This window comes from Aulostomus chinensis, chromosome 9, assembly GCF_037954235.1.
Source record: "Aulostomus chinensis isolate RoL2024-O1b breed Wild chromosome 9, RoL_Achi_v1.0, whole genome shotgun sequence".
Lineage (NCBI taxonomy): Eukaryota > Metazoa > Chordata > Actinopteri > Syngnathiformes > Aulostomidae > Aulostomus > Aulostomus chinensis.
In genome coordinates this window covers 28,726,958-28,754,342 of record NC_141328.1, presented here as the reverse complement: position 1 = coordinate 28,754,342, position 27,385 = coordinate 28,726,958, and the positions used below count along the sequence as shown (strand labels likewise).

Below are 27,385 nucleotides of genomic sequence, written 5' to 3'. Positions count from 1 at the left end.
AGGTTCTTGTGTGTGTGTGTGTCTGGCTCTCTGAGCCTTGTGCCAAGTATGGGCAGTGTCTGTGTGCCAGGCAGAATTTCAATGAGGGAGGAAGGAGGTGGTGATGTTGGGCAAAGAGGAGGAGGAGGGGTGTCAGAGCTGGAGTTGGCAGAGGAAGTATGCCACACAATAAATGGCAGAAGAATGAAGAATTCCCACAGATGAAATGATCCGAACAGGCTTGTCAAGTCAAAGCGCAGTGAGTGGAGGCTTCTGGCAGACATGGGAGCGAATCCTCCAGAGAGCGCGACCATGATTTGATTCCTCAGCGTCGCATCGTTCCCGTTCCCTATGGACCGTCTGACTTCTATTTGAAAGAAAAGGCATCACTTCCGTGCCCACTTGGCGTCGTGCCTGCTCCTATGTTCTGTATATCCTCATTAACCAGGCGCAAACACAGCACACGCACGAACACACACGCATGTACTCCACCACAACTAGTTGCTCGATGTGGAGACCTGAGTCAGCGGATGGCGGTTTAATTAATCCTGTTAATTCTGGCAGCTCTTATTTTGTGTCTGCGCTCAATGCCCTCGTTAGTTTTGCGACATTTTTTTTTATCATCCTTTTTAATTCAGTCAAGTTTTGGAACACCTGCAAGTTTGAGAGAGTCAGTCCATGCCTGGGTTCCACATAGGGATGTCTGGAGCCTGGAATTTCCTACAGACACGGAGCAAATACGCCCATCGCCCTGTGCCGAGAGGCTCATTTCGTCTGTTTTCTCACATCTCCAATTCTAACATATCTGCATGGAACACATCCCAATCAGACAGCAATAACCAGTTATTTTGCTCGCTCGTAGCCTCCCAGCTTGTGTTTGCCAGCGCCACACGGTCCACGGTCTCGCCAACCTCTGTCACAAGAGTTGAATCTTTTTGGAACATATTTGAGGTGAATAACAAAGCAAAAATTAAAAGGAGGAGCTCACACCGGAAGTCCAACAGGCTTCCATAGGAATGGAATGGACCTCCAAGTGCAAAACCCGACACGGCCCTGACTCAGTTTAGTCAAGTACAATTGACCTTGACTGTTTCTGAGCCTTAAAGTGCCTCTTCAGGTTTTTTCGGCAGCTGATTTTTGACGATTCTTTATTATTTTTAGTCTCTTTTTTTTTTTAGTCCCTTTGATAATTGTACGTTTTAGCAGATGAAATCTGAAAAGGGGGAGTCAATTTACATTTTTACCCAGTTTTCATAGACGAAATTGCCACCGTTGATAGATGTTAATTAAATTCACTGCTCTCAGCTCCTCTGCCAGACAGCACAAGATGTAAGTAAACATCTCGGGCATCATATCTGATGAAAAGATAGTTTGACCCAGATAATGCAGGAGGATAAAGGAACCATTGTGTTGACTCTCGCTGTCCCACGACCATTTCAAACATTAACGCGCTCGTAGGAGGTCAATCATGAGTCTTCTAAAAATCTCTGGTTAATTTGCCATCAGAATGCATTTTTCAAAAATATCTTCCTAAAGAATGATAAAGCGACACAAACCCAGCGACCCAGATGGCCTGTGAGTGTCTGATACCTCTGTACGAAGAGCGCCAAAGATGTCGCTCCTCCGCCTCATCTACTCTCTCTCTCCCTCTCCTCTTGTCAATGCTTTTGCTAATGTGCTGATGAGATGTGTGGTTACCATGGTTTCAAATGTTTCTGATAGCACAGAAGCCTGGCATGTTGCTACACGCCCACATATTGTAGCGTTCTGATGCCACACACACACACACACACACACACACACACACACATACAATAGGAGGGCACACATGCATATTTGTGTGTATGTATGTCAGGATGAAACAGCTGCAACTTCCTGCATGAGAAGAGGAACTTCCTGTTGCCTTGCTGCAAGCCGCGGTCGGTCAGCCAAGATATCAGCCAATCAGCTGAATGCAGGAAGTTAGCCTGACTGCCTCTAGAAGAAAAACTCAGAAACATTATGAGGAAACATGATAAGTTCATCTGAGGATAAACGAGGGGCGGGGAAATAGCTCTCCCACTCCTACCTCTCCTTCTGTCTCTGAAAAGCCCTGTTCTCTCCCTTTTCTCTCCAGCTTCTTCCATCTCCACATTCTCCTTTCATCACCGTCACATGTTGATATTCAGAAGAAGACGGCCGTTTAGAAACGGTTCATCTTTAAACGAATACATTTTCGCTTTAATGCCAAAGCCGATCGATTTGACGTGACAGAGGCTGATGCAGCAGAATCAGTAGTTTGCCCACGAACTGTGAGGGGCATGTTGCAAGGGTCTGCCCATAATCACTGTTTCTTCAACACGTGGCATGGAGGCGCCATCTTAACACCAAGCCCTATTTCAATCAATATGCAGCAAATTACTAACAATAAGCAGTTGGTTTTCTAATTGTAAATGCAAAATAAAGATATTTCAAATGACTGTTGTCTCTGCTGAATTTAACCTACCAAAGTATGTCGAACAGGGTTAGGGTTAGTCCGTTGTTTCCGTGATTCCATTGTGAATAATTAGCTTATTTCCTTGCAGCCGAGTAAGACACACATCAGATACCGTAGTTACAACATGAATGCAACGTCTGCTTTTTAATCCTGACTGATACAAAGAAGAAAAACCACAGCAGAAAAAGCACATCGAGGTGCAGTTTCTGCTCAACGACCTGTCCTTCTTTGCAGTCTCATCTGTGTTTGACGTGACTCACTTTCATTCCTGTTTCCTCTTAAGTGTTAAGACACAGACGCCCAGAGTGTCAAGACGAACACGCCACCTTTAACAAACCGCCGACCCTATAGGATAAAAGTCTCGCGCACAAACAAACGTGCTGCTGTGACACAACTGCCACATAGCTGAGTTTCCTTGGAGTACAAGAGTGCAGACTGTATAACGAGAATGAGAAACAAAGTAAATATTACCCTGGCGTTACTTATCTGGATGATAAGAGACGTGCCAAGCGTCTCAATTGTCCTGTGGGTGCAACGCCAGGCAGCAGCTAAACTTATACTGCCTGAACACAACAACGGCAGCTCTGGCCTGGTCAGTTGAGGTCAGAAGTTAACTGAGATGACCTGTCCTTCCTCCTGCCAGCCTATAAAGCGACACCTGTTCATTAAAGAAAGCCACAGAAAGACTGTTTACCGCCCTGTCAGAGCCTGCTGGCCCAGAGCAGAGAGGGAGAGGAAGAGGAGGGCGAGGAGCGACAGAACGAGATAAAGGAAGCAACAGACAGAGGATGGTCAGCGGGGAGTCAAAGAGTCCCTCCGAGCTCTAGAAAAGTTTCTACTGTTTTGTCCATCGAGCCAAAATGGCGGAGTGCGGCGTGGCAACCGACGACGGCAGACACGTTTACAGGCAAAAGACCGTGATGGCCAGAGAACAGGGCGAAAAGAAGTCAAGGAAAAAGATTATAGGGCGCTGAAATAGACGGGAAGAGGTGTTTCAGGATAAAAAGGAAAAATACCTGGAGCCTGTATGTGAGCGGCGGGCTGGGCCGGAGGACTGGAGGAGAAGAGGGCCGTGATGGCGGGAAGAAGGGAAAAGAGAGGAGTAGAGCACACCCTCTGAGAGCTACACCCCCTTCCCACAATCCCCTCCTACTGGCGTGAGTGCGTCTGTTCGTGCACAGGGTGACAGAGGGACGTCTGCTCACACCGAGCCCTATAACACAAATCGCACACCAGCCCGAGTATCAAACACAGAGTGCACAACAAAAAGAGGAAAGCTCCCATCGACTCACACTGCAGTTGCGTTTGAGCGAAACAGCAACAAAGATACAACAGGACAGTTCAAAACACACACATTATCAATTCGCCAGCCTTCGGATCGCCCTCTGCTCTGCCCTGTGCTGTGTTTGCCTCGCTCTGCCTGCCCACTTTGGCACTGCTGCCAAGAGAGAAGGAGAGCACAAGTGGGAGAGGAGGAGGAGGAGGAGGGGTGGGGGGGTGTAGAGACACAGAAAGAGGAAGGGAGGGACATGCTGTAGCGAAAGAGGGTGAACAGAAAGAGGAGGAGTCGGAGAAAAAGAGTTAAGAAAGAGAGTGAGACAGAAGGACAAGAAACAGACAGAGACGACACGTAAATTGTTGTGAGCAGATACAGTGACACACAACAGGGGGACAGACGGCAGCCGGCAGCACTCCGAGAAGTTGTATAGAACCGAGAACACGGCGCTCACCTTGTACTGTACCTCTACTGTCCCGCAGCAACAGACAGATGGCGAGAGAGACAAGTAGAGCCCCACACTTCTGCCATATTTTTACAATCAACAGCCCAAACTGGCTTTGGGTTTGAACTCCACACTCGCAGACTTGTGGTCGGGATCACTCGCTTACTTGCTGTCTTTTTTTCGACATCTTTATTCTGCCTGTTTCTCTCCGTCCCTCTCTCCATCCTTTGCTCAATTCATCCTCTCCATCCATCGGGGGTAATATCAGTCCCCTCGTCAGTGGGAGGGGTTTTGAGGGCTAAATGAATCAGTGAGCGAGGAGGATGGATATTTCAGGGAATGTCACTTTTCTCAGCAGCTGGCATCTTTCCCGGGTCTCCCTTTGCTTTCTCACACCAGCAAGACAGTTGAACACCGAACGAGACCAGTCGCCTCGAGATGACCTCAATCATGAAGAGCAGACGCATAAATCCATCTGTTCTTAAATGGCCGACCTTCTCTACAGCCCGACTGTGGACCAATCGCCGGCGCATCAGTGTGTACTCTGAGCTGAGCCAACCAATCCGAGCTCACTGCGGAACTGACATCAATTTGAAAATGCTGGAAATAATTCTAAAAAAAAAAAAAAAGCAGGAATCAATTTACAGTGAAATTGCATTCAAATATTTCCGTTTTTTTAAATCTTGTTTCGTCTTTGTCGAGTAGAACAGTTAAGACATCGTCTGAGGGCGTGTAGTACCTGAGTTATTGTGTCCTCAGAGCAACCAGACACACACACACAAACTTCGAGTGTTCTCCCGGTCCTCAGGCACTCGTCCCGGAGACAAAACAGACCACAATAGTCCAGTTTCTCTGCTTAAACTCCACACAAGTCTTTTCTTGGAGATAGGACACACACACACACACACACACACACATTCGTACTGTACTCAGGCACGCACACACACACACGCACACATGTTACGAACAATCCGGTTCTTCCATGGAGGCTCAGATTCAGCCAGCAGCTTGGACTGCCCCTCAACCTGACGTCACGTCTCCTTTGTTGTTTATGAATTTATTTCTCTCCTCAGCTGAACTCTCTGAACCCAAAGTCCCCCGCTCCTCCCCTCCCCTCCCCGCCCGTCCTGTCCTCCAGCCCTACACTTACCCCCTGCCAACGAAGGCGGGCAAATACAGTATGGCTTTAACAAGGAATAAGAACAGAGGAAGGAGAGAGAGACAGACAGGAGAGAGACAGAGAGAGGCAGAGAAAAGAGCTCAGATGTCTCTCTCACTTTTTCTTTTCCTCCTTTTCTTTTTCGATCGCTCCCCGTGTCTCTTCCTGCTTGGCTTGTAAAAGTTTCAGCTGCATGGCGGGCCGGCCTCTTTTGGCAGCCGTCCAACTCTTGACTCTCCTGTCCCTTTGCAAGAGAGGGAAGGAGGGGAGGACAAATATAGTCACAGCTAGACTGTACTGTACACTTCACCCTGAGTGCATTCTTATTTCATACCCACACAAACAGGAAGACGGCAGTTTGCAGCATTTTTAGGGCGAGCGTCCTCATTGGCTCTGATGTGGAACCCGAGCGAATGGCGGTCTTCAAGGCTGCGTTAGCATCCGTACCGTCGGTCGAGCTTTAACTGACTGTGACAGCTGAATCGCATAACGCTGTTTTGGTGCTCACACCCAGTTCAAGCAGGGACACACCGGCTTTGTTATATCTCATAATATCAATCACATGGGCGCCACCGCTATCACCGCTCCACACGGACACACACGCAACCTCACGACACACACAACATTTACACGGAGCTGTGCTGAGCTCGCCCGCTGTCTCTCTGTGTCACTGCACAGGTGCAGCACACGCAAACTGAACATTGTTCACCTGAGACTGGTGAGCACGGGTGAGTACTGGTGAACACTGGTCAGCACTGGTGAACACTGGTGAGTACTGGTGAACACTGGTGAGTACTGATGAACACTGGTCAGCACTGGTGAACACTGGTGAGTACTGATGAACACTGGTCAGCACTGGTGAACACTGGTGAGTACTGGTGAACACTGGTGAGTACTGATGAACACTGGTCAGCACTGGTGAACACGGGTGAGTACTGGTGAACACTGGTGAGTACTGATGAACACTGGTCAGCACTGGTGAACACTGGTCAGCACTGGTGAACCCTGGTGAGTACTGGTGAACACTGGTGAGTACTGGTGAACACTGGTCAGCACTGGTGAACACTGGTGAACCCTGGTGAGTACTGGTGAACACTGGTGAGTACTGGTGAACACTGGTGAGTACTGATGAACACTGGTCAGCACTGGTGAACACTGGTCAGCACTGGTGAGCACTGGTGAACCCTGGTGAGTACTGGTGAACACGGGTGAGTACTGGTGAACACTGGTGAGCACGGGTCAGCACTGGTGAACACTGGTCAGCACTGGTGAACACTGGTGAACCCTGGTGAGCACTGGTGAACCCTGGTGAACGTTGCAGGGACGTTCTATAAAAGTGACTTTTTTTTACTCCATAGATTTGCCTGGCAACAGTTCTCATGATAGCACTGGGCCTTTCGGCTTGATCTCACTGTGGTTCGTTACCTTCTCATTATTTCTAAATCTTAAACCGACGTCTGAATCATAACATCTGAAGCCATCACTGTCCCACCCTGGGAATGAACGTAGCTACCTAGCTAAGTGACTCGTTTCAACAAACAAAAACATTGTAAAAAGATTACTCCACAAATTTGAAATGGCACACATGGAAAGATAGGGACCTTGAATCTTGTATTTGGTAGCGCAGCATTTCTGCAAGTGCTCTCTGCAGCTCTGAGGAGGATTTTTAAATAATTCGACTGGTAGTTTGGCTCGCTGTTCAGTCGCAAAACGCTCCAGTTCTCTCTGGTTGGATGGGTGTCAGATCAGGACACAGCAGGCCCAGTCCAGCGCTCCCCTCCCTTCCATTCCTGGGTGCTGGTTGACCTGCCTGGAGGACCATGACCTGCAACTGAGCACCTTTATCCAAAATGTCAAATTAATCTCATGATTTCATGGTGTCCTGCACTGATTCAATGGCACTAAGATTGTCCAGGGCCTTTAATCATATTCAGCTCTTTTCAGAGACATGAAACGGGCAACTACATAACCTCAAACTCTTAATTGCAGCTCTTTCCTGACACTGAGGCACTCATAATTAAGCTGCAGCGCCGCTGGTAGGGGGGTTTCAGTTGAGGCTAGTTTGCCATTCGCCTGAGCCTGCAGCTGAAGCTGCAACCCTGCTCACAACTCTGACCTTCTTTCAGTCAAATAACGAATACTCACACTGTGCTAACAGTGTCATTTATTGATAAACTGTGAGAAATCCACATTAACTAGTAATTCTACAAGAAAGCTAACTAGCAGCTCAATACACATTTAGTTCAAGGAACTTATTTCCCAAAGAAAAACCTAGAGTTCCCAGTCACATGTATGTTACCTGACTGTTCACCTGAATCACGATAACAAAGGTAAAAAGCAGCGACTGAGGTGTGTGTCACCTCTGTGCGCTTGTAGCTTCAGTCCTACATACAGGTAATTTATCTGGGTAATTACCTGTCCGTGATTGATTGATTGATTGGTTGGTTGATGGATATAAAACAGTAGAAATTGTACTAAATGTAAAAACGCAATAACTCAAACTTCATCCTGTAATCTTTTTTTTTTTCAGGATAAATTTTGCTCAAACTTAGCAATTTTGTCCTTTAAACCAAAATGTTTTGGAACATTTAAATGTAAAGTGACCAAAGGACTTGATGATATTTCAAATTTCAACAAATATGATGTCACGTGTGCTGACAAACAGGCCCAAATCAAACTCCTAATAGAAAGAAAGCGCTAACTTTAGGAAGGCTCTTGTATTTATCTTGTTTTGGCTCTTGAAAGACGAGGCGCTCCATCCAGTGGCGAACATCTGTAATTGCAGTTTATGAGCTGCGGAGAGAGTAATTCTCTCCACGTTGTAAGTTATCATCAAAACTTCCTTTTTTTTTAAAAAGAAAAAAAAGAAAAAACTTTTTTCCTAACTTTATATAACTTTTGAATTGTTTGTTCCGTGACTGCTAATGTATTCTATGATAATGACAACAATGATTTTAAAGCAATAACGCGTGCCAGTCGATGCTCCATGCCAAGTTGAACCTCCTTCCTCTACCATAGATCTTCCTCACGCTCTGATGTGAGGGGAATGACTGCTCCATTTATTCTGTATTTTTCGAGCATGCATTCACTCTGGAGACAAAGAATTAAGAATCCTCACAGGGCTCTGCCAGCCCGCTGCGGAGCCAGAGGTGGACACTATTACTCCCCATGAGACTTCCCATACCTTTTAAAGAGCCTTGATGAAAGAAGGAAGAGGGATGGGTTTTTTCTGTCAAACTGAACCAAAAACAGCATTTTTTTGTATTTCAGAAATGTGGACAGATGAACTCCCAGATGACCTGAGGGGGAGGAGAAAGGACAAGGGGGAGGCTGGAGGTGTAGACGTGTTTGGACCTGTGTCATCAGTCCGTCATCAGCTGTTGCTACAGCACTGCTGCCACTTGTTACTCTCACAGTTTGTTCCTGTGGTGAACGGTGGTGTTACCCTCTGTGTCTCGCTGTTAGAAAACAACATATATATATATATATATATATATATATATATTAGCACAAACTGGTGATTAAAGATATCACAAACTTCTCACTCTGTCATGAAAGTTGTGGCCTGAGATGCCTGTGACCTGGGTAATACTGCCCTCTAGTGACCGAATGAAGGCACAACATCAGTCCAGCAGGATGTCAACAGGTTGACACTTGGCCTTTAACCAGCCTCTGACATCCATTTCTACAAGTTGTTGTTGCCATTATATATTTATAAACCGTTGTTATTTCTTGTCATTGTGTGTTGAACCCCTGGTAGTTTGTGGGTGCAGGGAGGCAGGTGAGTTCACAGGTCAGGTGATTGCAGGTGACTGGGACCAGGATGAGCCCAGTTTTTGAACACGTAGCCATGAACGCATCTTCATTCTTTGTGTTTTTGCTAAATATTAGCACAAACACATCTGTAGTGTATCAAAAACATCTGTATTTCATTCACACTGCAAAACGAGGTCCTCCAGGTCTGGTGATCCCTCCGCCAGCACATCAGTCTCTACTGTGCTCGGTCACATTTCCCTCAATCGATTCAGAGGATTAAAGAACCGGGACAGCAAGACTTTGAAATCTTCTGCACCCAAAGTGAGCTGATCAGCACTGATCTGGGGTCAGCCAATGGAAATAGGCCAAAGTGTAACCGTGACTGCAGCAGAGGCAAGGAGACCCAAAGGTTTCCAGATTAGATGTCACATCTTAATCTGCACCCTCGAACAGGAGCTTATGGTCGGGAGTTCAGGGGGCTTGTTGAGAGTGAGATTTAAGGTTTAAATCTCTTTGTCAGTCTTGTGACATTTTGTCCAGCGGCTCTTATGTCTGCTTTTACAATAGAATGACTGTTATGAGCCGGCTGTGTGGGCGGGGCCTTTCCCTCAAATGACGCTCACCTTGTCATTATGGGAGATTAATACTGAAGGTGATGTAAATCATTAACCAGCACCACCAGCTCAAGCTTGGACCCCTGACAGGCTTTGACAGCCACCCCCCCCCCCCCCCAAACACAAACAGAATGGCAATAAAAACAACAACCATGCATGATGGGCTGATGAGGAGCAGTTTGAGGTCTGAATTCTGCCCGGCGGGTGTCAGTTTTTGGATTTATGTGACAGCTGCATGACTACAAGTTTGACAGAAACACTGTTTGTCTGCTAAAATATGAATCACAGTATCATAAGACCTGTACACGGGGTACCGTACAACGTATGAGCACGATGCTGAAGTGAGATTTTAAGAGAGATATGAACACCTAGAGAAGGCCCCCTTCGTCATGTCAGTTCATATTATTACCATACAATTACTGCAGTTTCACACCTCTCAGTGAAAAAGAAGTCATCATGAAACTTAAAGTTTTGTGTCTTTCTTCTTTGGCAGGCATTGCTGGAGTGAGGGCCATCCTCTCCAGGTCCTATTGGCACAAAGGTAAAGCTCTGGAAGGATAAACCTACCGGCTTTACAAAGTAATGAGGCTTTATTTTTTTTTAATGTTTTTAAAGCTGGTCCGGGATCAGACCAGACCAGCCTCGGGAATCCAGACCTCCGGGTGAATGGTCCATGGAGCAGTTTTCAGGGGTGTGAATCGACCTCCTCCTCCTCCCTCCTATATTCTCTGGAAGGAGATAAAGAACAACAGTACTTTTATCGACAAACCCCAGAAGCTGATGTCATGGGAGGAGTTTGGGACTCACAAAACTTTTGCGTGTGCGCGTGTTCCGACGCCACGCCTCTGTGCGTTTTTCCTCCGCGCGTTGATTTCATACCAAACTCATACTTGGCATTCCTCCTTCCTCTGTCAAACACGATTGTTTTTGTTTGTTGTATTTATTTATTTATTTATTTACTTTGGAGTCGAGGACTCCCCCCTTCCCCCCAGCTCGAGCAGCGAGGGCCGGGAGAGGAGCCGGAGAGCCGTTGAGAGGTGAGTCCCGCCGCCGCTCCTCGCAAACACTTCTTTGTTACGCGCTGCAACTTTCACGCTGCTGCTGCTGCCTGGCGTCGTGTTCTGCTGGAAGTTTTGAGATTTTTCAAATATTTCACATTTTCCCGCGGCGGCTTTTGCTGATTCAGAGCCTGGCGTGTCCAGCGAGGAGTTCCGTCGGTGATTTATTCAGCCGACTTCGGTGAAATGACTTTTTTTGTGGTTGTTGTTGGCGTCTCTCCGTCTTAAGTTTGTTGAGGTATTATTAGCCCGCAAGCTAACCGCCTAGCATGCCAGCTCGAGTGTTAGCAGCGGCTTGTTTGAGACACACACACACACACACACACACACACATCCGCTGAAAACTTAACACCGTCATGGTTGTGGAGCTTTATACGGTGTTTTAAGAAGTAACCCACTTTAGCTGCTTCCCTCCTCTCGGCACGAAACTGTGCCGACTCGCCTTTCCTGAGGTGATTCATGTTCCCTCCACATGCTAGCAGAGGGGATTCGCTCCTTGTTGTTGCCAAAGTTTTCCCCCAGCGTGCGAGAGCACTGAGTCAGCAGGGGAGAAACGACCCGTTTCGGGCCGAACTGATGAACCAAGCATGTGCTGCAGCTTGAGCCGCTTCTGCTCCCTAACGACCGATGGTCCCGCAGCCCACCGAACAGGCCGTGGACGCGTTAAAGTGCGGTGATGAAACGCAGCGCGGTGACTCGTAACGTCAGCGGCGTTCCCGGCAGAGCCTTGGGGTGACCGGGGTGTGCGTGTGTGTCCTGTCAGTGTTTGCTGAGCTCATTGCTTTATTTAGCTCGATGCTATCCTGGCTCCTCACTGCAACACACACCTGACCTTTAGGCCACTGGGAGCTATACTGGGCCATACGTGCCTCCTAACTTTGCATCCACTGGGCCGGCGGGTGGTAAAAGAATCTGGGGTCCCGCTATGCTGTTTCACCTCCACCAGTGTCTGGGATAACCGACCAAACCTTGCTGGCATTATTTTTAGGTTCGCACAGACTGAGCCAATATAGGCTCCAATTCTATTCTTATTAATAATAATAATAATAATAATACAGATTCGGCCATTAGAGGCCTTGACACTCAAATATATAGCAACTCAGACCAGTTGAGGACCCCGGTGGAGAGAGTTGACTAACTAGTCATTAGTGGTATATTTCAGGAAATGAATGAACTTGTGTTTTATCGTGAAGTTTTTAAGTTTAAGTAAAAGTAAAAAAATCCTGGAATATCAGTGTGAGCGTCACCTCAGCAGGTGGCTAAGCTACTTTGCTAACATTACAACAAGGTGTGATTCGTTCCAGTTATATTGACTTGAATCTATCCTATAAGAATGTGTATATGATATATCCCTTTAACCAAGCTATATATGAGATTACTTGCGTCAAGTATTGCTCTTAAATGAATGCAGCATGAACAGAATGAACCTGTAATCAGCTAGCCGCTAGTTTGTGCTCTCCTGATGATACTGGTGTGGTCCAACCATAATATCATGGCTCGTACAACTTTCTACCCTTTATGTGTCACCTACACGTGGTACTACAGACCCCCATATCAGGGGATTTTGTTCCTCAACATAGTGTTTTAGGATATCTGATGTCCAGCAGTTACAAAGCTAGCTTAGCTACTCAGCTGGAACACTAGCCAAGTGGAGCGCTGTCTGGTGGAGCACGTTTCTTCATGTGATGCAGAAGATTTAACAAGGGAACGCTGCCGCGACGGACGAGAGGAAGGAAGGAAGGAAGGTCAGATAGCTGCCATTTAGCGAAGGAGCAGATGTACTGGGAACAGGTGGGGTGCATGAATGCAGCGGCTCCCTGGTTTGGCGCTCTCCAAATTTAGTTGCGAGGTTTATATCGATACAGTGACAATAAAGGCATTCTTCCTCTTCTGAGGCAGACGTCTCCTCAGCCACGAACACAGCGCTGGCTTGATCAGGTGACCGCCTGTGCTGAAGTCTTTCTTTGTTCAAAAGGTGTTTGATGCAACTCCACCAACCCTCCATGATAAAAGTTCTTCATATCATCAATATCATGCCTCAAGAAGTATATTTGTGCCGCTTAAACACTTTTAGCGCTTGTACTGTAGCATTTTTCTGATAGGGGCTCAGGGAGACTGGTTGGTGATGTTTGGTGTCTGTGTCCTCTGGAAGTGTTTGCTGATGGGATTTGTGGCCAGAAATGAAAGCGGTTCGTGCCAAAATGTTCACTTTTCACCATTTTTATCATTGCCACAAAAAAAGAAAAAAAAACATACTCGATCTGAAGTATGACCATCTCTCACCAATCGCCACTCCAGGAGATAGCTCATGTTCGTGTATTTGTACCACTTGTACCTAGTATCCACAACAGAGAAGCACAAAGTTAGCTGACAGTCTGGCAGGTTTTGAATCACTGCTAAAAACGTGTACTCATTTTGTGGTAATACTCTCATAGAATAATCAAACGCCCCGAACTGTCCTGTCCAGTCAGGACAGACAGCAAACACCCATGTTCCAGTTGCAGACGTCTTGCACAACACAACCTTCACGTCTGTCACAGCTCTCCTTGTATGTCAGAATGTTCTTTCAAACTTTGCTCTTTCCTAACCATCTCACCCGGGGCTGCCTAATCTCTATGGCAACAGCTCAGTCCTGTCAGCAGTGATTGAAAATAGGAAAGCCCTGAGCGGAGAGTGTCCAATAAGCCCCACCACAGCAGGGGAAGCTCTGCGACCACACTGATCCTCTGTGGTTCTACTGTGGCAGGGACCATGTTAGCCACACTCTGGAAAACATTACACACCAGGCAGCATTCATGTTGCATATGTGTGCTTGTGTTTGAGGAGACTTGGAGCATCCTCAACAATAACAAAAGAATGTGTAATTTCCTCATGTGGCCCAGGCAGGCAAGGTTTCAGGCTTTTATGGAAGTTAATATGAAGTAAGTATTGCCTTTACTAGTTTCCCCAGAATTATTCGCCAAGGAAAATGACTTAATGCTGGGATCAGACAACACTAATTCAGCCCTATTTTGATGCGGCGGTGTCGCCGCTGTAACATCTCTCCTGTCACGTCTGAATACAAAGTTTAAAATTGTTTGTGTTTCCAATGATGTCTGCTCTGTTGTTAATCAGTGGGATAAGAGTAATCTGCTGCTCACTTAACACGGCGGGAACCAAGATGAATGCTGCTGCGAGTAGAACAACAGAGGAAATGTTGGTTGAGACGCAGCGTTGGCGCCGCTGCTCTTTCTCATCAGCTGACTGGTGTTTGTGGTCGTCCGTTCGTCCATCCCTATCTCACCAAGACCGTCAGGGAATTTGTCAAAATGGCACAGACATCAACTGGGACTCAAGAATGGCCTGAAAAAATGTTGGGGGTCAAAGGTCACTGTCACCTTGCATGAATGCCATATCTCGGGGATGCCTTTAGTCAGATTTAGCACAAACACACACTCAGTAAGAGTGTGACACACGTCAGTTTACACGCAGCAGATCTGACCACACAGGAAGCCCCCACATGAACGCCACAGTGGATCCGGTTCATTTTCAAAATTAAACACTGTGCAGATAATCAATTGCTAAAACATAAAAAAAAGATCAAATGAAGCCACAAATGCTACATTAGCATGGAAACCGAGGGTCAACCACCACATTAACCGCATCTGAGCACGTTTGTCAAACTGGACGCGAAGCATGTGACACGCTGCTGGAGGACATTCCTGCTGCACGGATGGAGGAGGGATATAAACAAACGGCGAACTGTCACAGCGGGAGATCCCGCAGCACGTGCCTGCCCTCTAGCAGCGACCGATGCACACCACACCACAACACCTCTATCAAACAGAAATTGAGACTGTGGAATTGACGCAGTTGAAATCGACACCGTGGGGATTTTTTAATACCTTGGTGAGCTGCGATGCCGTCATAACACCCGAGCCACGTTTCAAGGATGAGCCGAAAATAATTTGGTGGTCAAAGATCAAGGTCACTGTGACGCAGAGTGGTATAAACTAGCTTGAGGGAGTAACTAGTTGTTAACTAGCACCAACAGAAATTGTGATTGACTGTCCTTGACCTTCCTTCCAGACAACCTATGAATGGACGTGAAGGACGGTTAGTCAGGTCATGTTTTACAGCTGAAAGTCCCGCAGCCAAAACACACATGGCAGGAGTTTATGGGGACGATGACTGTCAAATCTGACACGGCGGCCATGTTGATGGACAGAGTCCTCAATGTTTTGCTTGTCAGGCCATGTTGATGGACAGAGTCCTCAATGTTTTGCTTGTCAGATCTTTAACCCTGAGTTATTAATACACTCGCACCCATGAACGCAATAAACCATCTGTGGTGAATGTGATCTCAGGCCTGGTGGAGTGTTCAGAGTCCAAGGTATCACTCGCTGTTGTTGGTGAGCACAGAGAGAATCCTGGTCCCATCCTGGGATCCTCGTGAATCCGCTCGGATCCAGACGGGAAAATCTGACAAGTTGGTAATGAAAGGTCTGGCAGCACCAGAGATAATAAGAGTTGTTCCTCCTTCTGAAGATTCAGGCTCATTTCATCGTGCAGAGCTGCAACAAACAATCGTTTTCACTGTAAATGAATCTGCATATTTGGTGGGATTGATTACTTTTAAGGATTTATTTCCTCATCTGTATGATTTCTTTTCTGGGTATGCTACTCATAGAAACAAACAATGTTGTTGCACAACCTTGTTAAGATTACAAAACATTTTTATAACATCTGACATTATTTGAAAGGAATATAACTGAAAGGATGGGTTTCTCATTAAAACGTAAGTAGATTCATTTTCCCCTCGATGACTTCATCGAATGACTAATTTGCTCATCATCATTTTACAAAGTCTGTGTCGCCATTGTGTTGGTTTCGTGCTGCGTTAGATTTAGGCCCCTGATTCTAAATCTTATCCTTCAATATGCCACATCCTCCCCGGCAGCAGTTTATTTCTAAGGAACTTGATTTGCAAAGTTAGCGTCAGTGAGCAATGTTAAAACGAATCAGGTCTTATTTTCAGGAACCCCTCAGACAGAAGGGCGACTAAAGAACAACCAAAACAGCTTAAACAAAATAGGATGTCTCCCATGTTTGGACGATTTGGATGATGGATAAATGGTGACGCACTGCATTTCTCCACACTGGGAATCTCTTGTCCTGTGTTCTCAGGGTGTGTTGTGGCCAGAGCCGTCATCATTGCGTCGGAGTGGAGTTGCCGTGGCAGCCCTGATGGGGCGCAGGAGGAGAGCGGCGATGGAGATGGACTGGGTGACGGGGCGGACCGGGCGTTGGACGGCGACCCCGAGGGCGTGTGGAGTCCAGACATTGAGCAGAGCTTTCAGGAAGCTCTGGCCATCTACCCTCCCTGTGGCAGGAGGAAGATCATACTCTCAGACGAGGGGAAGATGTACGGTGAGGAAGAGCTCGTTTCTCTCTCCATCCACTGTCAGGCAGCTGTTCATCAGCACTTCCTGTCTGTCTGATTAAAGACCCGGTCTGGATCCTCCGTGTTGAGCCTGTTGAGGTTCATGCAGAGTGAATGAGCATAAAGAGAAACTAGTTGTTGAGCTGTAGCCACTGGTCCAAGCCAATAATAACAGGCCTCACACGTTGAGATGCTAATAAAATTATTTAGATACACGTTCTGAGGAGGAATGTTATTGTTCACATGGTGCTGCATTGAAGACAAAACCCAGTAATAATCAGCCCTCAGAGTCCCAGTTTCACAAGCGCACGCCAGCGGTCTGTCGATGGCGGCGGCAGAAGTGACTAATGATTCTGAAACCGTCGGAACAACCAGCAGAAAACACGGCTCATTTTAACTCAGTGGAACAGTCTCTGTAATATCTCCATTCCGGGGGGGGGGGGGGGGGGGGGGCTGATTTTCCATTTTTGTTTTATGATTTAATACAGGTACAATCTAACTTAACGTAGAGCAGAGTATGGATCCGTATAGTTCTGGTGTGTGTGTGTGTGTGTGTGTGTGTGTGTGGTCAGACTAGGACTTTAACCGACGCTGTGACGCTGCACACAGAAACGGTTGACTGTGTTCATTCAAGGTCTTGAAAGTTTTCAAGGTCAAGAGGGTGCTTGAATTCATAGAGTCTGTCTGGAAAAATGTTCAGCTGTCAAGATTTTCTCAACACAGTCATCCGTGTATCAATTATTCATGATCAAAACACTGAGAGCCTCTGGTCAAATAATCAGTGACCTCCTGCATCGACTGCCGGCAACTTTCTGTTCCACAATTCCGTTCATAAAACCAACGTATGTGTGGTGATAGAGGCTTCCGATGGCTTCCTACGTCTCGGAGCTTATCAAGTACTTTTATTGATGCTGGCAGTCGTGAGTTGTTCTATGACAGTGACACTTTGCAGAACAGTGCTGTTGAACTCAGGGTGCTGGGAACCTGTGGGGGGGGTCATGTCACACAGAATGACGGCAGAACTGCTGGGTTTGGTTCTGACTCGGCCTGTGACGCTGACAGTTTAAAGGAGGATTCAACTGAATATTGCATTACATGATGTGTTTCTACTCCAGTTTCTACTCAACGTTTCACTCTTACTTTGACGTTTTTACTGGGTTTTGTGGGACAAATCTGCAACGACCCGAAACAGAAATGTCCTCTTTGCTGTGTGCTCACGATTTGTTCAGCACGTGTTTAGAAGTATAGAATAATTTATCTGTCAATATTCAAACGAGCTGGCACAGAGACCCTAGTGATGCACCACTTGCCCTCAGTCACCCAGAGGGATCATAATGACCTCATAGGTCGTGACCAGGTGGTCTGACCACGGGACTTTTGAGAGAGGCCCAGTGAGCACAGAGGTCAATGCTGGCCAGGTCCTGAGAAGAGAAATGCATGCTGGGAATGCCATTAAGATGAACTGGCATGATTGTGTTCTTGTTGTTCTGCAACTGTGAGTAGAGCTTTGACATAGTAGCTTTAGCTGGGGGGATTCTTGCCTGTGGCAGACTGTCATACGTGTGTGTGTGTGTGTGTGTGTGTGTGTGTGTTTTGTTAGGGAGACTTGATATGTGATCCCATGTGTCAGAAAAGGAAAGTTTGTTTCAGCATTGTGGCATTTTCTCCTTTTGTGGAAGTGCAGATTGGTGGTGTTGGTGACGCCCACTTCCTTCTCGGTCAACTAAGATATTCCCACCGGTAAACACAGTCACACACTGGAGCCGACACACTGGCATCTAATCCCAGATGCGTCCCCTTCAACCACGTCCGTCTCACTGGAGGCTTTTGGGATCTCTGGAGGTGGAGATGATATTGTTTCTAGACCGATAGCTTCCTGAACTAAAGAATCTGAGTGATCATCTTGGGGATTCGGGATTACAGAGCAACTGGTCATCAACGCTGTTAAATCCAGGCAATGATGACATCTAAAGTAGGAATGAAAGTTAGAACATCTCACACCCCAGATTGTCTTTATCAAGTTATTCTTCTTTCCTCTGTGCACCAGAGTGCTGGTGTGCCTCCTCTGCTGAGGCCTGTTGGAAATTGAGCTTTGGTGTCAGTGGGTTTTGCCCTTAGTCATGTGTTATTCCAGGACAACCGCCTGGTTTACCCTCGCAGGATCAGTCAGATTAAAACAGAGGCTACCTGTTTTATCAGGGCTTGTTTGTAACTCTGAATAGGAACACATTTGAGCCTCACCACCACCCAAACGCTGTAATTACTTTACTTCTGAATATGTCGCTGATGGACATGAGTGTGTGTGTGTGTGTGTGTGTGTGTGTGTGTGTGTGTGTGTGTGTGTGTGTGTGTGTGTTCATCATCATGATCCACAGCGACAAATGAATGTGTTTCATTTCTGCACAGCTTGAAGGACGTACGTTTGTTTGCAGCTTGTAACAAACACATGCTGTTGCAGGTAAAATGCAGATTAAATAACTAAAATAGAAGAACTGCATGTGTTCATTTGGGTGCAGGGCAGCGAAGTGAGACACGTGGAGGTGCATTTTAAAGCCAGATATGATCTCACTGAGCAGACCCGACCAGGACGGATCCTCAGACCAGGTGTGCCCAAGGCCTGAGACTGAATATAGGCTGAGTTGTCCCCTGTTCGAGTGGCTCACACAGGAAGCAGGACCGCGTCTGTCCAGGACCTGATTTCACATCTAGGGGCCAATCGGACTCAGCAAATGACTCTCCGGTCCTTGTTGGCCCGATGTGGCAGCGGTAGACTCCTGGAGCGTTCGTGTGTCCTGTGGGGAATTGAAGCAGACCGCTATGTCTGAGTCAGCCCCCCTCTGTTGATTTAGGGGAAATCTGTGTTCTAGTAAGTCATCAGAGCCGATGTGACTCAGCACCGGGCCGCTTCTGGGAAAGAAGAATGGTGATGGTGTTATGACATTTGTGTGTGTGTGTGTGAATGCTCACAGACGGGATTGAGTTCAATCTTCGAGGCTTCATTTGGTCACCGCTCATTTGAACACACCTCCTTCCTCTGGTACCTGCAGCTGTGAACAGGAGTTGATTTAAAACCAGCAGCTCATCAAGTGTGTGTGGGAGAGGACGGAGAAAGAAACGGCTGAGCAGGCAGTCTGTAGTGACCACATTATTCATCTACTGTGAACCTCTGCCAGCAAGAAAGGCTGCCTTTGGCTCCAAATGATTAAAGATAGATCGTCTTTAAAACTGTGTGGGAATGCAGCATTGAGGAGACGTCTCGGTATCCTCAGGACCAAAAAAGGGACTTTCATATTAACTCAATTAGTTTAAATGTTCACATTGTGCAGTTTTCATTCCAAATGCATTCCAGAGGTGGAAAACCCCCCTCCTGATCCTTTTCATCCGTTAGCTTCACACCAGAGCTCTACCAGTAAATCTAGTAGAACCAGAGCAAACGTGGGCTGTCGGCATTCCCACTGTTAGCGTGTCAGGCTGGAGAACGTGGAGGAGACGAGGGGGGATGCATGTGGTCACTCTTCTGTTGAGCCCCTACTTTGTTTTACCGTGACCTTAAAATATTATATAATATATAAAGTTGGATCCTTGTAACTAAGCAGATCATGTGAAGCAGAACCAACGATAAAGACCATCGTTGTCATGATCGACTCGTCAGCCATCAGCGTGTTACTTGTTGAAGTTTGGCTTTTGGGACGTTCAGCTCAGTATCGCACCAGACAAAGAAAAGGAGCAAAACCGAGTTGAAGAGTCAGACCGGCTGATGTAAAACATGTGTTTAATCAGCTGTGAGTCCGGTCTATCTAGTCTTGATCATCAGTTGAATAAATGGGAACTTGTGTGTCTTTTCAAACTGAACGAGCCCTATTTTTCTAACTTTTTTGAGTAAATGAGTGAAATAACCCTGTTTGAAGTGTCTCAGGTCCAAAGCAGCTATAAGGTGTTCCAATGGGGCCGCTGGCTACATCCAGCCAAAGTGCAAAAAGGAAGTTCCCCTCAAGGCATCTCTTGTCTGGGTGTAACTAACACTCAAATATTTTAAATGTGTTTGAGTATTTTTGATTTCATCTATTTCCTTTTTTTCAATTCTAGGTCGGAATGAGCTGATAGCTCGATATATCAAGCTACGGACGGGAAAGACACGCACACGCAAGCAGGTGTGCACAGAGTGTGACTGACAACAGCTTGTGCCTTCCATGTGGTAGTGATTTGCAGTGTGCAGCTAACTCACCTCCTGGGCTTTCTCGTTGTGTGTATTTGTGTTGTCATTGTGAATGTTAATGGATTATGTCTGTTCAACATAGCAAAAATCATCCTTTGAATACATTTTGTTTTCTGTCCTTCACAATTTAAACCCCGCCCCATAGGTGTCTAGTCATATTCAGGTTCTGGCACGTAAGAGGGTACGAGAATACCAGGCCAGCATCAAGGTGGGTGCCAACTCCCCCTTCCCTCTGTACTTACATCCCCTCTTCTCTTCTTTTCCTTTTCCCTCCTATCCTCTTTCCTTCACCCTGTCTTCAGGTCTCTAGTCACCTACAAGTCTTGGCCAAGAGAAAGTCTCGTGAGATTCAGTCTAAGCTGAAGGTACACATGCTCACTGACCCTGCCATGCTACCTGCTTCGCTCTGCATGTGGCCCACATCCACCCTAACCCACGCGATCTCTGTCCACCTCAGCAATAACGCCTCGAGTAATCATCTGATCCTCTGTAGACATCATGATAATATTGGTGATAATATATGATGATATGACTTTGGTAGTTATGCAGTGAAGATCTGATGGTACCTGTGTCATCAGTGCTAGTTATCAAACCTTTGCACCCAAATGTTTCAATACTGAGAAAAACATGGAAAGCCTTTTGATATCCAGCGGTGAACCCAGTAAACATCCATGCAGCACCGCTCTGGTGGATTCTGAATCCTGATTATGAGGCCTCATGTCCATTCTAGACCCTTTTCACTTGTGTTGGACTTGTCAAAGCAGGAGAAGCACAAGTAGAATTGATGGCTGCTGTCAGCGGAGGTCTGGCTGGTCCAGGGCTCTGCTCATGTGCATGAGCCCTCGCTGGTTTGGTTTACTGGGACCAACAGAGCCTGCTGGTGCTTTTCCTGGCTTCGGCGAGTTCAAACACGTGCTGTGTAGAGGTCATCAGTCGAGCTCCGACATGGCTGTATGTTTGAGTGTCTCTTGCTCATTTGCCTTCCATCCATATGGGTTGCAGCTGACTGAGTCAGATCCCGGTGCTCTGAGTGTGTTTGTGTGTGTGAGAGGGAGTGTTGGGATTGTTGGAGTGCATGGCAGTAACGTCAAAGACACGTGCAGCCTGGGATGCTGGGGTCTGCATGAGTTTCTCAGGCTTGATTACGTGTGCATGGCTGTAGTGATGCACATGAATGCTTGCAAAGAGACACACACATGCGCGCGCACACACACACACACACACGCACAGGAGGATTTAATGGCTTCTCATCCACACAGAATCTTAGTTTTCTACTTAAACGCATCTCTGACCTTCATGTTCATGCTCTTGGACATTCCCCTTGATTCTTAATATCTTTCCTGTGTTGGAGCTCTTGTCATGGTTCTACCATGTTCTCTCATCAACGTTCTTTATGAGTTAAATGTGAGAAGATAGTGTTAAGATGGCACAGAGTAAAAGAATGGAACTTCCTGTCAACATGGTGTTTTGAATTGGACAAGGTAGGTTGTGGGTGGAGTCACGTTAAAACTTCATCCTGCATTTGCAATCAAGAGAGGGTTTTTTCTTCTTGCCCAAGAATAATAATGATGATGATGATGATGATGACAACGATGATTCTGTGATTTGATTTGATTCTGTTGATGCTGAAGTTAATTAATAACATGTCTTCTTTGCCATAGGCCATGAACTTGGTAAGTTTTGGTTATACAACTCCAGTTTTCTGCTTCAGGCTTTGTGCTTAACGGTGGGCAGCGTCACATGACCTCAGTGCTACTACCGCCACTCCCCAGATTCTGCTCATCGCTCCTTTGTTTCAGCGGCTTTAGTGAAGTACTGGTGATGGCTCCAGTTACCTCTACTAGCTCTTGCTGCTTGCCCCCCACCTTGCATCTGCTTTGCACTCTGTCCTGTCTTCCCTCATAGTTATGACATCATGCTCAACTATTGTATGTGTTGGCTGGCTTGCTGTCTGAACTGGCCATGAAGGTTGCTGACTCTGGACTCTTCACCTATATTTTACAGGATTTTTCCAGATGGAGCATCAGCGTTGTTTATGACTTTGTCTTGTCTTTCTCACGCAGGACCAGGTTTCCAAAGACAAAGCACTGCAGACAGTAGCCAACCTCTCCTCAGCTCAGATAGTGTCTGCTAGTGTCATGAAACCCCAGACTCCTTTCCCGCCACCGGTCAGGGTGAGACATACACTGACGCACTCACACATCTGGTCTTTTCTACCTTCTGGATAAAAGTCCAAGTAATACTATCTGCCCCCCCCCCCCTTAATTTCCTTTGTTTAGTTTTGGCCCAGCCCTATGCCAGGACAGCCTGGACACTCTCAGGAGTAAGCATCTCTGCATCCACTGGTTTTCCTTCATAATTAAAGTGGAGACAGTGGCGTGTTCAAATTGCTACAATTACTAATTTCGTTTCCTACCTCTGTGTTTGTTCTTCCAGCATCAAGCCCTTTGCACAGCCGCCGTACACCACACTACCAGCCCCCGTCTCCACACCCATCAGTGCGTATCAACGCTAGACTTCACCCAGAGGGGCCTGTGAGAGTGCTGATTTGTTCATCACCATCTCTGCCTGTCTGTCTGTCTGTGTGTCTGTCAGGTTATGAACCCTTGCCGCCCCCCCGCCCTGCGGCTATCGCAGCTCCGGTGTGGCAAGACAGAAGCATCGCCTCACCAAAGCTACGGCTGCTGGAGTACTCTGCTTTTATGGAGACGCACAGAGACAGAGAGACGGTGAATTTCTCTGCACGGTGCCAACCAGCCCTGCCCCTCTTCTGTCTCGGTCTTACTCTTCTTCTCTCCTCCCACAGTCGAAGCACCTTTTCGTACACATTAGCCCATCAAACCCGGGCTACACCGACCCTGTATTGGAATCAATAGATGTGAGGCAGATATATGACAAGTTCTCTGAGAAGAAGGGAGGCCTGAAGGAGCTGTATGAAAAAGGGCCGCACAACGCCTTCTTCCTGGTTAAGTTCTGGGTCAGTACCAAAACTCACTGACGAGTTCTAGAGAGTTATCAGGGCACCTTTAAGAGATTTAATATCATAAACAGATAGCTTATGATGTAGTTGAAAGTGGATGTTTCCAGTCCAGAACAGCAAGTAGAAATCTTGGATCAGTGAGGTTATATACCTTGCAAGTCCACAAGGGGGAAGCAAAGCCAAGCTAATCCTGAAGGAGGAATCTGCCTCCTGGTGAGATTTTAATGTGTGAGAAATGCACCTGAGGAGGACTTGCATGTAATGGTGCAAAGTCAGAGGAGGAGTAGGGGGTGCAGAGGGGGTTCCTGGTGATGAGTACATCTGTCCGTGTCCTGCAGGCGGATCTGAGCAGCGACGTGGAGGAGGGTTCTGGTGTGTTCTACGGTGTGAGCAGCCAATACAGTGGAACAGAAAACATCACCATCAGTGTTTCAACAAAGGTTTGCTCCTTCGGTAAACAAGTGGTGGAAAAGGTGGAGGTAAGAGAACCAGCTCTGCATTTTGAGCTTTATCAGATCTTATCAGCAGGATTCAGTTGTGATGTGCGTCCGTGTGTTTCTGTCCCATCCAGACAGAATATGCACACATGGAAGGAGGGAAGTATATGTTCCGTATTCATCGTTCACCGATGTGTGAATACATGATCAACTTCATCCACAAACTCAAACATCTTCCAGAGAAATACATGATGAACAGCGTTCTGGAGAACTTCACCATCCTACAGGTGAGCAGACATCAGCAAGTGTTTGAGGTCCTTCCCCGGGGATTAACGCACGTGTGTGTGTGGGCGTGTGTGTGTGTGTGTGTGTGTGTGTGTGTGTGTGTGTGAGAGAGGACAGTGTAAGAACAGTCTAATAAACATGTATTAATCGTAAATGAGAAAACCGTTTGAAACAGACGTGGTATTGAAGTCAAGCTGCCTCCTTCCCTCTGCCGAACCTTCAAGCCTGTCCTAACGACCTCCTGACCTGTGGGTGTGTCCCTCTCCGTCCGTCTCCCACCAGGTGGTGTCCAACCGAGAGACTCAGGAGACTCTGCTCTGCATCGCCTTTGTGTTTGAAGTTTCCAACAGTGAACACGGAGCTCAGTACCACGTCTATCGACTAGTGAACGACTAGCAGCACGACGCCTGGACGCTGAGACTTTTTGAGACGTATAGCAGAAACACTATTTCCAGCTCAAGCACACACTCCTCTACTAGACACACACACACACACACACACACTTGAACACAGCAACAGTCACACTGTAGACATGCCTGTTGTTTGTTCAGTGTTTGTATCTCCATCACTGCAAACTATGCACACGTCTTTCACCAACACCCATGAGTGTAACATGGGACTGTTGTTGGTGATAACGATCACGTCATGTTGCCGGTGTTGTTGTTCATGGTTCGTTGCGACGAAAACATCACAAAAGGAACTAGAAAAGGGCTCATCTCCGTGTAATCAGACGTCAGATGCGATGTCTCCTCTCGTATGCAGTGGGAACGAAGCTGTGATGCCCCACGAGCGACTTGTGCGTGTCGGCACGTGAGATGAATATTCTGGCGAGTCTGAGAGCTCAGCACACTGCAACACAAGAAAACGTGAATAGGCAAAACTCGAGCGTTTCTAGAAAACATTTTCATCTGTCTGGCAACGCTCTCGCACACTCGCTGCAAACTCCAAAGAAGGCGGGGGCAGAGTTCCCAAGGCAAATCTGGATGACTGTTCCTTTTGTTCCCTCTGCTCTGGTGAGTGTGTGGAGCTCAGCGGTGACCCGTCCAGCTCAACTCCAGAGGTGAAAGTCCTGTTTGTAATTCTCCATCAAGGAGCTGATAGTAGCAATGGTATCTGCTCCTGCAGAAGCCTCAAGTCTGTAGGAAATCAACCTGAAGAAGTAAACAGGTTTTATTCACCATCTGATGGATAAATACTACACTACCCACAATTCCAGTGTGTCAGAAAGGTGCCCGATGGGGCTGTGGCCATAGAAGTGCTTATTGAAGTAGTCACTGTTTGACACAGGGACCTGCTGCAGAAACATGCAGTGTTTGGTTGTCAGTTAGTCATGAAACATGGTTATTTCAAACCATTACACTGTATTGTTTGCAATGCATTGTGGGGTTGGTAGTTCTTAATTTCTCCAGGTAATTGAATACACAGGCTTGTACTCTCCTCCTTTCCTCTCGTGTTTGTACCAGACCAAGTATGTCACAGTCATGATTCATCTATCCGCCGGTCATCTAAAACGTGACGGAGAATTGCTAAATCATCTGTGCAGGAATTAAACGGAAAATTGATTTCTGGAGTTGCTGGGAATGTGGTCGGTCACTGATGAGCTCATCACAGCTCTCTGTCAAAAATGCAAGTGTTTTTGGTTTCTTTTGAACTTTTTTCCAAAATGTAAAACCTACTCAGCACTTCTCAGTTCCTCCAGACAAAAAGGATCGCGAGTGCTGCTCACATGTTGACGGATGGATGCTTCCGTGTGTTGAGATCTCGGCTCACGCATCCCTGCAGAGTGTGGAATCACGATGGCTTAAATCAAAGATGGCGGAATCAAGGAGCGTGTCTCCTCCTTCAATATCATGCACTACATGTAAAGCTTCAATCAGTATTTATATTTTGAATGCAACTCAGAGTCAAAGTGTAAAGAAGAGCCATCACTTTGGGGGATCTTGTTGTTTGGTGGTAGGCTGTGTTGAGGGGTTTAAAGCAGCTACTAGGACTTGTTAGAACAGAGTGTTGCCGTATCATGTGACCAATGTTCAGCCAGCAGTTTCACTGTTCATATGTAGAGCTTCCGAATCCTGTTTTAAATCAAATTTCAGTTCACCGAGCAGCAGAATCTCCACTGTTGTCGTTTTGCGTCCCACGTGTTGGTACTAAAACATTTAAATGTTGCACGTTTTGCCAGTATCTTATCTTACGTAGTCACGGACACGATGAATAACTTTATCAATACACAGCCTACAAACTCAGTACATTGCATGCTTTTTTTACTGGCTTCCAAAGCCAATGCTTGAGCTCCAGTCAGGCAGAACTTAATAGTTATGAGTATTTACCATGTTTGGCCAGAGGGGTCGCCAAAGTTCTTAGTAGCTGCTTTAAGTTTGGCTCATTCGTCTTCAGAACCTGAAGTGGTTCACATTTGGGTGTCAGCTGACTCTCCTGTTCACAGACGTGTTGTGGTTCCTTGGTGTGGGCTCGCTTCAGTATTTCTACCTCCGTGAGAGTGTGATAAGAATGTGCTTTGGTTCATACAGCCATGACCCGAGGAGCACTGATGTATAGGACGTGTACACTACACTTTTAATGGTACTGTTTATAAATCCAAACAAGGTAAATAAACCCTAATTATCACTTTTATACTTTACCAGCACAGCTAGTGTTACTTATATCAAACAATGTTCTTTAGTTTCTTTTGTGATGTTTGCTAAACATGGTACAGACCACACTGGGGTCGAGCTTTGCCTGATGACACTAAAAAGACTTTTCAACTGACACTTTTTTGTTCTTTTTGTTCAGTTTTCTTTTCTTTTGTTCTTTGTAATGATTTGATTCCTGGTACGCATAATACCAGCATTGTTTAGCATTAAATGTTATCTGACCTGGCAGAATTACCATTAACCACGTGGAAGGTGACAAGTATTTACCGTTTTGAGTTTGTATGATGAGTGTGGGAGGCGCCAGGTTCACGCCTGAGCGCCTGGCCTGTGCTCGGCTGGGCCTCGCCGCTCCGGCCGGGTCTGATCTGTGCCTTCTACGCTGTACCAATAAATGGTGTTTGCTGAATCATGGGGCTTTTAGAGTCTTGCTAGTAGCGCTCAGGTCAGCTGGCAGAGGGTGAGAATCACTCTTAATAAAATCTGTATGTCCTCTGCGTTTGTAGCTTTTCTACTCCGGTTGAGAGAGTTTTTACATTTTGTTTAAAACTTTACCTCAACCCTGAAATTCATTTTGTTTCTTAGTATTAAGTTACAGAAGCTGGCAGTGAGTATCAGTGTACTCTTGTTTTCC

General features: G+C 46.5%; 1 protein-coding gene across 2 annotated transcripts; it reads left to right on the top strand.

Annotated features, from left to right (window-relative positions):
- Positions 1-10,577: 10,577 nt before the first annotated feature.
- Positions 10,578-27,160, top strand: tead3a (TEA domain family member 3 a). 2 transcript variants are annotated; one of them, XM_086214886.1, is made up of 13 exons: positions 10,578-10,742; positions 15,930-16,172; positions 20,272-20,336; positions 20,547-20,609; positions 22,063-22,074; positions 22,465-22,575; positions 22,681-22,724; positions 22,838-22,899; positions 22,997-23,130; positions 23,208-23,378; positions 23,720-23,860; positions 23,953-24,105; positions 24,386-27,160. In XM_086214886.1, the coding sequence occupies exons 2-13, from the start codon at positions 16,166-16,168 to the stop codon at positions 24,497-24,499; spliced, it is 1,077 nt and encodes a 358-aa protein (XP_086071012.1). In that variant the 5' UTR covers positions 10,578-10,742; positions 15,930-16,165; the 3' UTR covers positions 24,500-27,160. The 2 variants fall into 2 exon arrangements, with proteins under 2 accessions (XP_086071012.1, XP_086071011.1); XM_086214885.1 differs by lacking the exons at positions 10,578-10,742; positions 22,063-22,074 and having other exon boundaries at positions 16,040-16,172.
- Positions 27,161-27,385: the final 225 nt, after the last annotated feature.

Coding starts and splice junctions, on each gene's coding strand:
- tead3a (XM_086214886.1), top strand. Junction 20,337..20,546: donor AGACACGCACACGCAAGCAG/GTGTGCACAGAG, acceptor CCCGCCCCATAG/GTGTCTAGTCATATTCAGGT. Junction 22,576..22,680: donor CTTTCCCGCCACCGGTCAGG/GTGAGACATACA, acceptor TCCTTTGTTTAG/TTTTGGCCCAGCCCTATGCC.